The sequence below is a fragment of the Pungitius pungitius genome, chromosome 15 (genome assembly GCF_949316345.1).
Source record: "Pungitius pungitius chromosome 15, fPunPun2.1, whole genome shotgun sequence".
Classification (NCBI taxonomy): Eukaryota; Metazoa; Chordata; class Actinopteri; order Perciformes; family Gasterosteidae; genus Pungitius; species Pungitius pungitius.
In genome coordinates, this window is record NC_084914.1 from 1,541,124 (window position 1) to 1,554,004 (window position 12,881).

The 12,881-nt window shown below is 47.1% G+C and overlaps 1 protein-coding gene across 2 annotated transcripts; it reads left to right on the forward strand.

The window, feature by feature from the left end:
• Nucleotides 1-4,509: 4,509 nt before the first annotated feature.
• On the forward strand, nt 4,510-12,859 carry slc39a6 (solute carrier family 39 member 6). 2 transcript variants are annotated; one of them, XM_037457928.2, is made up of 12 exons: nt 4,510-4,610; nt 5,894-6,068; nt 6,289-6,721; nt 6,830-6,977; nt 8,126-8,203; nt 8,305-8,474; nt 8,637-8,828; nt 9,009-9,078; nt 9,267-9,650; nt 9,802-9,882; nt 9,990-10,180; nt 11,114-12,859. In XM_037457928.2, exons 2-12 carry the CDS (start codon nt 5,899-5,901, stop codon nt 11,264-11,266), a joined length of 2,070 nt encoding a protein of 689 aa, XP_037313825.2. In that variant the 5' UTR covers nt 4,510-4,610; nt 5,894-5,898; the 3' UTR covers nt 11,267-12,859. The 2 variants fall into 2 exon arrangements, with proteins under 2 accessions (XP_037313825.2, XP_037313826.2); XM_037457929.2 differs by lacking the exon at nt 4,510-4,610 and adding an exon at nt 4,644-5,294.
• Nucleotides 12,860-12,881: the final 22 nt, after the last annotated feature.

Genomic DNA, 12,881 nt, shown 5'->3' on the forward strand with positions numbered 1-12,881 from the left:
CTCAACTCTGAGTCAAACTACTCCGAGTTGATTAAACCGACTGTAAACAGCTGATCTGAACCCAAAAGTCAGGGTTTGTTGAACCTCCCCAGGTCACAGAGGACGATCAGTTATTGATCATCGAGTCTGCAGTCAAGTCATCTGTTGCCGAGATGTTGGATCAATGTGGTTTTCTTCGTTTTTAATATTTAATAAGCTTTTTCTCACTGGACCCAAAATACGTTGGTGAAAGAAACTGGCGAACGCTAACAATTAATCAAAGTTATTTTTTACTCATCTTATGTAATCTATTCAACCAACCAACAAGTTGAAATATTATTATTTTAAAACTCAACAATTTTGTTTAAGATCTGGAAAACAGAGAAGTGGGCTTTTTTATAGAAGTGATTATCCAAAGATCTGAGGGACTGAGATCTCTGGAACAAATAACAGAAGGTGGATTTCTAAGGAATCCACTTACCGCTTAAATAAGCAGTTTATTTTCACTGCCCCCCCCCCCCCCCCCCCAACAGGAGGAGACTCAGACAAAGTCTTTTTCAGCTTTCATTAGTGGATTTGTTTTCTTTTGTTGGGGCACGAACGCAGACAAAAGTACTACAGTTAATGATCCATTAATTCAACAGAAAAGTCAAAAGAAAAGATGACATCACTGTTTCATTTGACAGAATGAAAAAAAAAATATTTTGATCAAGAGATTCCTGCAGAAAGATATCAAATAAAAACAAATATTATATTAAGTATAATTTGTATAGACATCAATAAATACTATTACAACTCAAATCTTCTAATTCTTTTAAAAAACATTTTCACAAATTTGTGTTATTGTGTGTATAAATGTACAAACATGGTGACTTCACAGGAATCAGAGCTCTAACTTCAATGGTCAAACCAGCGATGTCACTAAAAGGGCTTTTAATTAATAACATATCGAGTCCAATTCTTCATTTTTATATCAAATCTAAAGTTTAAAAAAGGTAAATAATTTCTCTCTGAGCTTTAGCATTTGGGAATAAAGTGGCATAAAAGAAAGCAAAAGTAACCAATGACACTGAAGAACAGTTTTTAGGTAACTGTAATTTCCAAATTCAAAAAAAGAAGACATTTCCGAGCAGATCTTTGTCAGATTAAAGACTTTTAGGTTTGTCAAAGAAGAAGATGATGGAACTGAACCATTTCTCTGGGAGGTGAACTATTGTAACAAAAAGTGGGTCCTCTTCCATCTTTGGTGAAACGTGAAACCTGTTTTCTGAATTGTTGTTTTAATATTCAGACGTAAAAACTGTAATAAAAATATATTACATACATACAAACAGGAGTATTGGAGCAGTAGAGGCGTAATAATGATTGCATTATGAGCAGGTATCAGTAGAAGCGGCATTTCTGTCTTAGTTCAGTTAGTTGTAGAAAGTCGCCCCCTTGTGGAGACGTAAAGAAACACTCACTTCATAGCACAGAGGACCTCCACCTACATTTACCTTTTTCGAAATTTCTTTTTAAATTTCTTTTTTTTTCATGACATTTGTCCACCATACATGAAATTCCACCACGCATATTTATACTTTTTTTCCAAAAGATTTTCAACATAATATTTGTTGCTTTCTTTCAATGACATTTTTCCATCTTAGACATTGAATTTCTTGCAAAACATTTTTTTATCTAATTTTTTTTTTTAGACACAACATATATTGACTGTTCTTGTAAACATTTATGGTGACTTTTTATAAAAACTTTTTTTGGCATAATATTTTTCCCAACATAACTTTTGACCTATAATTTTTACGTATTGACTGTTTTTAGAAACATTTTTTGGCCTAATATTTTTTGACTTTTCTTTCGACATGTCTCCACACATTTTGAATTTTGTGACAATTTTTTTGTTTGTTTTTCCCACGACATTTTATGTTTTGACTTTTTTTTCAAAATATTTTTCAACCTAATATTGTTATTATTATTTATTTCTCCATGAGATTTGTAGACACAATGTTTTTCGACTGTTTTTTAAAACATTTTACAACCTTTGAGCTGTTTTTTCAAAATATTTTCGACCTAAAAAAAATGATGATGTGATATTTAACAAAGGAAGAAAGAAACTTGTGTTTGCCACATATCTTGTTTTCTTCAATATATCAAGATAAAATATGAAAAGGTGTAATTTGAGGGAACCAGGGAAGGTGAAAACTAGATGATGATTACATTGAAACAACATTGAAACACACACAACTAGAATAATAAAGTAGCACAAAGTAGTTCAAGGTTATACTTACATTACTGCAGTAAACTAGAGTTTCTACTCTGTCTCCTCCTCGTGTGACCTTCTGTTCACAAACAGAAACCCACCCAGAACCAATGTTGTCCTTGTGGGCCGGGTCTCAGCTCCGGATCATGTGAGATGAAGACGAAGAGCTTTGACCCCGGTAAGCTTTCAGGACCACCTGAAGGTCTGTGTTTAAAGTTGTGTGTTTTTTACACCGTGTGTGTGTTTAAAGGATGAATGTAGTGAGGTTCATTTTACTGAGAAAACAGACCTAAAGCAACAAAGAGTATCCAGTAAAACCCTCCTTCATCTTCCTCAACGTTTGTGTCAGCTGAATATGCCACACACACAGAAACAACTTCATGTGACTGTCCACACACGTGAGAGACAAATCCTTCAGTCTGACCTTTGACCTCAATAGAAAAACTCAACTCTACCTTTTGGCCAGGTCATCATTGTAAATGAGAATTGGTTTTCAATTGATTTAAAGGTAAAAAAATAAAAATAAATACAAAGCTGTGTTTGGTCTTGCTTGTTGTTGACATGGATGATAATCCTGGTAGGTGTTGGTGAGAAGAACTATGGAGAACTTATCAGTGAATGAACTCACAGCTCTGCAGAGACTTCTTCTCAAACACGTGAGGACTTTGGTTGGTTTGGTTAAAGTCAAAGGCAGGAACACCTGGCTCCTGTTTGTTTTTCAGGTGGGTTTGATTCCACGTTTGGGCGTCTAGTTCTCACATTTCAGTTTGAGTGTCTTTGACCAGCTGCAGCTGCAGTTACAGTTCACTTTTACCTCAGCACAGTGGACCACATCGTCCCAGTGGAGGGGGGATGGGGGGGGGGGGGGATGTACAGGATAGCGAAAGCATATCTATGAAAACGTTTCTTTATACTAAAGGTATTCAGACGCTCTAGTGGTGTTTGAGGAGAAGGTGAGGAGGTGATGGAGGGAGATGAGAGTGTAATGAGAGTGTAGTGAGAATGTAATGAGAGTGTAGTGAGAGTGTAATGATAGTGTAATGAGAGTGTAGTGAGAGTGTAATGAGCGTGTAATGAGAGTGTAATGAGAGTGTAGTGAGAGTGTAATGAGCGTGTAATGAGAATGTAGTGAGAGTGTAATGACAGTGTAATGATAGGGTAATGACAGTGTAATGTGAGTGTAATGACAGTGTAATGACAGTGTAATGACAGTGTAATGATAGTGTAATGACAGTGAAATGAGAGTGTAGTGAGAGTGTAATGAGAGTGTAATGATAGTGTAATGAGAGTGTAGTGAGAGTGTAATGAGAGTGTAATGAGAATGTAATAAGAGTGTAATGAGAGTGTAATGAGAGTTTGGGAGAGTGTAATGTGAGTGTAGTGAGAGTGTAATGAGTGAAATGAGAGTGTAGTGAGAGTGTAATGACAGTGTAATGACAGTGTAAAGATAGTATAATAAGAGTGTAATGAGAGTGTAGTGAAAGTGTAATGAGTGAAATGAGAGTGTAATGAGAGTGTAGTGAAAGTGTAATGAGTGAAATGAGAGTGTAGTGAGAGTGTAATGACAGTGTAATGACAGTGTAAAGATAGTATAATAAGAGTGTAATGAGAGTGTAATGAGAGTGTAATGAGAGTGTAGTGAAAGTGTAATGCGTGTAATGAGAGTGTAATGAGAGTGTAGTGAAAGTGTAATGCGTGTAATGAGAGTGTAATGAGAGTGTAGTGAAAGTGTAATGCGTGTAATGAGAGTGTAATGGGAGTGTAATGGGAGTGTAATGTAGTGCTCGGACTGCTCATGTCCCTTCCTCTTTCCCAGGGTCTCATGATGCCGAGGCTCAGTCACGTGCTTCACCGCTGTCCTCCACAGCGTCTCAGCATGCGACGCCTTCGCGTCCGCCTGGGAAAGTAAAGACGTCTTGTTCTACTGCTGCAGAGTTGTTTTTCAGCTTTAATGAGTTAAAAGTATCCACAGCAGTAAGAAACATGCACATTAATGCATAAGACGTTTTACAGCACTACTGTCAATTATGTTACTTTATTTAGCTGATAGGACCTGAATACTTCTATTTATGTAAATTTTTAAATGCAGCATTATTAACACTTTATTAACACTAACACTTTTACAGCAGAAGAGGATCGGAGTACTTATTTTACCAGACACCCGAGGAGGTGATCGCCCCCCCCCTCTCCTCTCGCTCTCCCCCCTCCCCTCTCGCTCTCACCTCTGTCGCTGTGTAATTGGTTGGTCACTCATATTTCCGGCGGCCCCTGAAGGAGGCACACACGTTCTCCATTCATTCTTTAACCGGGCCGTACATTACCGGGAACCGTTCTCCCATCAACGGATAATAAAACACACCCCGCTACGTCAACCGTAAGTCGTGTCCACGCGTTAAAGCGCGGTTGTTTGTTGTTGTTGTGATAATGTGTCCGGTTGCGCGCTTCCGGGTTCGCCATCTCTTTTTGTGCACACGGCACCGAGGCACCAACGTGTTTCTGTTTACTTCCAACGAGGTTTTTTTTGTTTCTCCCTCTGCGGATCTTAGGCAGACACACACGAAGAGAAGAAGTACTCGTATTCGTTTCATTATAACGTGATATTATCTGGCTAAAGTTCGGGCCCTTCTTGTGGGCCGGCTAGCAGCGCAGCTAACCGGGCTAACACACCGGGGCGGCGAGGACCCGGCGTGAGTTGTTCCCGGGCCTCACGCGCCGGGCGGGACGCGCTGGTGGCTGGGTTAAGCTAGCCTGTCAGCTAGCTAGCCTGTCAGCTAGCTGTAGCTTGAGCCGGACGCCGTTGACCAACCCCCCCGCCTCCACAGGACGGGACTCCCCCTGTAAACCTTTCCGTTCTTATTCAACTCGGCTCAGCACCCGAGAGCCCCGCGTCCACCAGACCAGAACCGGGCGGGTTCGACATGTAGCGAGTAATGGTGCCATTACAATGACGTCAGCGAAACAATGTAACATCACGTGTCAAACGACCTTCATAAGCGCTTATATGTACTTTATAATAACTGCACATTAGAGCTTTAATCTGCCTACAGCTGTCAAGTAGGTAAGTAAAAGTACTAACTCGTGCCACGTGGTGGAGTATTGTACAGAGTAAATATAATTACAAGTACCTCGAAGCTGTACGTAATGAAATGTGTTTTCTTTGACACAATCTAGTTAAACTTATACACTTTCTTGTTTTATTTTCTTAAAATCCTGGTTATAATCCAAACGTTGTTATCTGTATTAATCTAATCTATAATTCTGAGGCTGATGTTTTAATCGTGTTTTGCTGATATTTAATTGCTTTCATTCCTCCTTAATTGACTACAAGTGGAAGTACTACGTTCATTTTTACTGAAGTAAACGTAGCAATACAACGTTGTACAAATACTCAATTGCTAGTAAAAGTGCTACCAAAACAAAACGTATTTATATGAATTCAACAGAAAATCATTGGTAAAACAATTGCCAACACAATCATTTAATAAAATTCAGTAATTGTTGTTTTCGCTCGGCGTGTTGTTGATTGTTTACTTTGATATAAAACGCAGAAAAGCAGTTATTGTTTGGGCGGAAGTTGACTCGCAGACAAACTGCTTCAGCCCCAAATATTTGTACATTTACTATCAATGTCGTGTCTTTGTTGACGGATTCTTCCAGAGACCATGTTGACGTTGCTGTTGCTCGTCGCCGTCGGTCTGTCCGCTGGAGGCGGGACTTCCGGTCCGGACGCACCGCCGGGGACGGACCCCGCGGTGCGTTCGCTGTCCTCTGTGATCGACTCCCAGCTGGCGGAGCGCAGCCAGAGGACACACCTGGAGGCCCTGTTCAACAGGTGAGCTCAGGGGTTAGAAGCTGAAGGATCAAATCCTCAAGAAGGGAACGTTTCCAGCTTGGATTCCACAAAACTGTTTTTTTAAAGGATTTATTTTACAACTGATAGGAAAACACATTTTTGCTTGGTGATTTTTATTTTTTAAATATTGAAAGCCCTTTTTTTGAATGGAGGTGCTGCAGGGATTCCGTTCACATGCCGATGATTCTCGTCTCAACAGATACGGAGAGAACGGAACCATCTCTCTGGCCGGTCTGAAGCGTCTCCTACAGAACGTGGGCTTGGATCGCATCAGGACCGTTAAGGTGCAACATCACGAGCAACCGGGCCACCACCACCACCACCACCATCACCATCATCATCATCATCACCAGGGAGGCCACCACAACGACTCGCACCCCCAGAAACATGCTGAACCTTCACCGCACGGGAAGCTGCCGAAGACCCCCGAGGTCTCCAAAGACCAGGACAGCCGGCATCCCGACAGGGCCTCGCAGGGGGGCGGAGCCACGGCGGCGTACGGCGCCCAGCTGATGGCCAGATCGAACGAAGCGGACGAGCGAGGAGGGGGCAGCGTCAGGGCGTCTGCGGGCCGGACTCAGGCAGGCGCAGTCAGCTGGGGGAACCAGAACCAAAGTGTGGGCGGTGTGGAGGTACCATGTTGTCCGTGTTTGGGTGTTTTCTACTTTCAATTCTCTTAAAAAACCCAAATGCCAAATGCTCGCTGTCTCCTCAGTCCTTTTGTCGTCTTTTGTCTCCAGTGTCAGAACGCCTCCGGCATCCTCTGGTCGCACGGGATGTCTCGGGAGGGGGACGTGACGCTCGCCGACTTCAGCGTCCTCTGCCCCGCCCTCCTCCGACAGATCGACGGAGGGGCGTGCATCGTGCACCGCGCCGCCCCCCCCAGAGGTACCTGCGCTTCTTTTGAGTGGAAGCCCATGTTAGCAGTTTGCCCTTTGGTCCCCTGGTCCTCTCCTTGGTCCCCCGATCCTCCCCTTGGTCCCCTGGTCCTCCCCTTGGTCCCCTGGTCCTCCCTTTGGTCCCCTGGTCCTCCCCTTGGTCCCCCGGTCCTCCCCTTGGTCCCCTGGTCCTCTCCTTGGTCCCCTGGTCCTCTCCTTGGTCCCCTGGTCCTCCCCTTGGTCCCCTGGTCCTCCCCGTGGTCCCCTGGTCCTCCCTTTGGTCCCCTGGTCCTCCCCTTGGTCCCCCGGTCCTCTCCTTGGTCCCCTGGTCCTCCCTTTGGTCCCCTGGTCCTCCCTTTGGTCCCCTGGTCCTCCCCTTGGTCCCCCGGTCCTCCCCTTGGTCCCCCGGTCCTCCCTTTGGTCCCCCGGTCCTCTCCTTGGTCCCCTGGTCCTCCCCTTGGTCCCCCGGTCCTCCCCGTGGTCCCCTGGTCCTCTCCTTGGTCCCCTGGTCCTCCCCTTGGTCCCCCGGTCCTCCCCTTGGTCCCCCGGTCCTCCCCTTGGTCCCCCGGTCCTCCCCTTGGTCCCCCGGTCCTCCCCTTGGTCCCCCGGTCCTCCCCTTGGTCCCCCGGTCCTCCCCTTGGTCCCCCGGTCCTCCCCTTGGTCCCCCGGTCCTCCCTTTGGTCCCCCGGTCCTCCCCTTGGTCCCCCGGTCCTCCCCGTGGTCCCCCGGTCCTCCCCTTGGTCCCCTGGTCCTCCCCTTGGTCCCCCGGTCCTCCCCTTGGTCCCCCGGTCCTCCCCGTGGTCCCCCGGTCCTCCCCTTGGTCCCCCGGTCCTCCCCTTGGTCCCCCGGTCCTCCCCTTGGTCCCCCGGTCCTCCCCTTGGTCCCCCGGTCCTCCCCGTGGTCCCCCGGTCCTCCCCTTGGTCCCCCGGTCCTCCCCTTGGTCCCCCGGTCCTCCCTTTGGTCCCCCGGTCCTCCCCTTGGTCCCCTGGTCCTCCCCTTGGTCCCCTGGTCCTCCCCTTGGTCCCCTGGTCCTCCCCTTGGTCCCCTGGTCCTCCCCTTGGTCCCTCTCTGTCCAACACCTTTGTGTGAAGCGGAGCCTTGTGGATCTGGGACACCCTCATGTATCATGAGAGGTGGGATTGATTGTCATTTCCTCAGTTTCAGACCACGTTGATCGCAACCACTCGGACTACGGCGAGCACTCCGGTGGAGGCGGAGTCAGAAACATCACCATCGGTGAGCCGGCGGAAGCCCCCATCTGTGATTGGAGAGTTCTTGTGTTCTTTTCCTCCCGGAGGAGTCTCAGTCGGGGGGTGCGTTTGATTTGTGCGTTGCAGCGTGGGTCGGCGGGTTCCTCTCCATCACCGTCATCAGCCTGCTGTCGCTCGCCGGCGTGGTCCTCATCCCGCTCATAAACAGGGTCTTCTTCAAGTTCCTCCTCAGCTTCCTGGTGGCGCTGGCGGTCGGGACGCTGAGTGGAGACGCCTTCCTTCATCTCATCCCACACGTGAGTCCGCTTCCTCTTCATCACAGGTCGGGGGGGTTTAATCCTTTCAGGATGCAAAAGCATGTTTTCTTTACATTTTAAACCCAATAAAAGGTCAAAGGGTCAAAGGGTCACCTACTCAAAAGTAATACGTGTGATTTATATGTTCCTCTCGGGCTTCAGTCCCTGGGGGGCCACCATCATCATCACCAGGACTCTGGGATGGAGGCGGGAGGAGATCACCTCCACGAGGAGCAGGAGGAGAACCTGGACGCCGTGTGGAAGGGGCTGACGGCGCTGAGCGGCGTCTACGTCATGTTTCTCATCGAGCACTTCCTGACGCTGGGGAAGATGTACAAGGACAAGAAGCAGAAGGTCAGAGGTCATTTCTACACGGCTTTAGGAGCCACGTCAGGATGTGTGAAGTTCACACTATTTTCATCTTAACAATGAGGCGCTCTTGATGGTTTTACTACGCCGTAGAAACGCGGCTCATCGCTGTGCTGCTTCGTTCCTCCTCAGACGAGACGTTTCTGTCCTTCTGTCCCCAAACAGATCCAGAAGGACAAAGCGGATCCGGAGAAGCAGCTCGCTCTGGAGGAGAACGACCTGAAGCCGAGCGAAGGTGAGGCGAGGAACGACGAGTTCTCCACATTTTATCCCAATCAGTGCTGTAACAAACAAACTACACAACAGTCCTCGAACTCATCATAACGAAGCTTAAAAATGATATTTTATTCAATATATAAAAAAGTGTTACTAATGTAACAAATAAAGCTTTCCATAGGAATAAATAAGTCCATTCTGTGTCAGACGTGGAGACCAACGGCGGCGGCGTATTTGGCGAGCGCGGCGGCGTGGCGGAGGAGGAGCAGTCCATGTTGGCGCCGCAGGTGTCCGTGGTCTCGCCGCAGGGGTACGGCGGCGCGGAGGGGGACGCCGCCTACACCGCGGAGGACTGCGAGAACAAATGCCACTCCCACTTCCACGACACGGTGGGCCCGGCCGACAGCATGCACCACCACCACCACGACTACCACCACATCCTGCACCACCACCACTCCCAGAACCACCACCCGCACAGCCACTCCCACTCCTACTCAGAGGAGCACTTCCAGCAGGCCGGCGTGGCCACGCTGGCCTGGATGGTCATCATGGGGGACGGGCTGCACAACTTCAGCGACGGCCTGGCCATCGGTGAGTGCTGCACCTCGGGGAGGGGTTTGGATGATGGGGGGGGGGGTGCTTGCTTTAAGAAACCGAACGCTTTGGGATGTCACCTGCCCCTCTGCTGGTGTCTCGTATGACGTGTGGTCTGATGGTGTCATGACGGGGGTCTGCTCCACAGGAGCTGCCTTCACTGAGGGTCTGTCCAGCGGCCTCAGCACCTCTGTGGCGGTTTTCTGCCACGAGCTTCCTCACGAGTTGGGTGAGACCTTCTATCTCTCTCACACACACGTTCATCTGCACTGGTGGAGCATGTTCTTAAGAGCCTCATGAAGTAGAAGTCCTCTGATTCATGACTCTGTTTCCCAGGTGACTTTGCGGTGCTGCTGAAGGCCGGCATGACGGTGCGTCAGGCCATCCTCTACAACGTGCTGTCGGCCATGATGGCCTACCTGGGCGTGGTGATCGGCATCCTGATCGGACACTACGCAGAGAACGTCTGCATGTGGATATTCGCCCTCACGGCCGGACTCTTCATGTACGTGGCTCTGGTGGACATGGTGAGTCAGCAAAACGCTCATCGGCCCCTCACACGTCACAACAACACTTCAGAGTCTCCACTGAGCGTGTGCAGACTCGAGCTGCTCACCTGGTTGAATGTTTACCTCATCCCTGATGAGTCTGTGTTGAAATCATCATCAGGAGGAGAGCTGGTTAGCTGTTAGCTCGCCAATGCTAATAGTGGTCCACAAGCTCTTCATGATGGGTTCAAATTAGATCTTGTTAAATACTTTTTTCTTTGAGAAACTAAATTAAATCATGTTGAATGCATTTAAAAAAGCAAAGTGGATGTCTAATCTGTGCTGGTCGGGATAAATCCACCATCAGAAGTGTTTCCCACAGTACAGAAGTCATTCATTAACCCCTGAACGCGGCGTGCAAAGAGTCAGCAGAAGTCCTCGTCCAGTCAGCAGCATCTGTTCCACTCAACAGGTGTCAGGCCTCAGAGCTTCATCTCCAGCTGGCCTCTTCTCACGCACACACACACACACACACACACAGGCTGAACTCCTGTTAACCTGCACACAACGCGTTCCTAAAGCCGAGCTCCCGTCTCAGTCTGACCTCTTGTGGTCGCTGCCCTCCTCTGCAGAGACACCGTGTGATGATGTCACACAACGTTTCAACGGCTCGTTACCTCGTCAGACGCCGCGTTGCCGTTGCTATTGTGGTTTCTATGCAACCGGTGAACAGAAGTTGCCCCCCCCACCTCCTGCATCCCCACCTCTAACCAGTGATGTGACCTCTATCACTTCCTGTTAACCATTTGCAAGAAAAACAAGATGGCGGCAGGGCTTCAAATGGGTGACGTCACTACGAGCGCGTCCCCTCATCCGTACACACGCGCCTCCTCTGGAGTTATGAAATGACGGCTGTAAGCGGACCAATCACAGAGCGCCCTGACGTCACGCGCCTCCTCTTTCCTCCCCCAGGTGCCCGAGATGCTGCACAACGACGCCGGCGACCACGGCTTCAGCCACTGCGGCTTCTTCCTGCTGCAGAACGCCGGCATCCTGCTGGGCTTCTGCATCATGCTGCTGATCGCCATCTTTGAGCACAAGATCCAGCTGGACCTGGGCTACTGAAGGAGAGCCCCCCCCCCCAGGCTGGTTTCATCCTCTTTATTTGTATTTGTTGCTCAGTTTGTGTCCCCCGCGGCTCTGAAGCATCATCGGGTCAAACAGACATGTGACGTTACCGTGACAACGCGCTGACTCGGCCATGTGTTAAAGTACTTTAGTAAAAAAAAAAAAACGCCTGTCAGTGTTTCATATTTCCCACAAATTAATTCCGCCCTGAAAGCAGCACGAAAGCTTTTGTTTTCCATCGTTTGATTCAGATTTTCTTTTTTCCATCATTCCATCGGCTGATTTTATGATAATTCTCTTGATTCGAGGGGCTCAGTGTTCACAGAACCTCAAGTAGAAAGCCGTCCAGCAACCATCACATTTAAAAAGTTCCTTCTGTACCGGCTTGAATAGTTAATTATGAGGAATAGATTTAACGAGAGGGCTCGAGGTCACTTCTATGTTAATAAAACCGGTGACTGGAGGTGGAGACTAAAAGCAGACGGATGTCATGATAAACCTGCAGGAGGGAACATCTAACGTCCTCAGGAGGTCCAAAGGGTTCAACAAAGTGCCTCAATGTCTGACATTCCTTGAATGCATCGTTTGGATGTTTCTGAAGTGAAGAACTAGAAGCCGATCTTCCCCCTTCATTAAATCCTCAGCGAGAGGAACCCAGCGTCTCCGTTAGCGTCTCCGTTAGCATCCCGTTAGCTACGGAGCACCGCTAACGCAGCTGATTTCCCGTCATAAACTCTTAATGTCGTTCTGTCTGATAAAAAGTAAAATCTGCTTCACTACTCGAGTTGTATCCTGGGCGACCTTTGACCTCTCTGTGACATTTGACCCGACTGGAGGAGGAAAAGAAGCCAAAGACGATGTTTGGAAACAAGAACAAATGATGGCGTCTAAAAGGGAACCGTTAGTTCTAGTGTCTCCTTCATCTTTCGCTTCTCACTGCTTTCCTGTTTCTTTTTTAAGTTTCCTCTGATGTTGTTTTGCTTTATGCCTTAAAAGAGAATCTACAAAAAAAGTTGAGACGTGAACTTCACTGTGTATCAATGTACAATACTGTGTATAATAATAATGTACAATACTGTATGCAGCTGCTTGGTGAGTCTGTTACTACAAACCAAATATGAAGGACGAAGTTCTTTGATGTTTTGTCTAAATGTAAAATGTATGAATCTGTGCGAAATGAGACCTTCGACCACGAAGACGTCCCACAATGCAACAGGAACCATTCAGTGTTTTTATTGACTTTAACTTCTGTGAAAAGGGAACACGGACTAAACGTGTTGTATGATTTAGTAACATAATATAAATGTGAATATGGTTTAATATCTTTTGTGTCAAATTCCCTTCAAGAACAAACTCAAAAGTTAAACTGTGATAAAAGATCACCTTTTAAACAAAAAGCTTAATTCTGAAACATTTTGTTAAAAATCCTTAAGTAGGGAATGTTTTATTCCTCAAGATGTTCCCTCATTTAATGAATCGTATTCACCTTGAGACCGTCTAACATCCTCTTATTATGGGATGGATCCTGAGATGTGACTAAGAAAAATGAGATGTTTTTGTTTTTTCAGATTAAAGAAGCTGAAATCAGAACTTTGAGTCACATTTCTTTTAC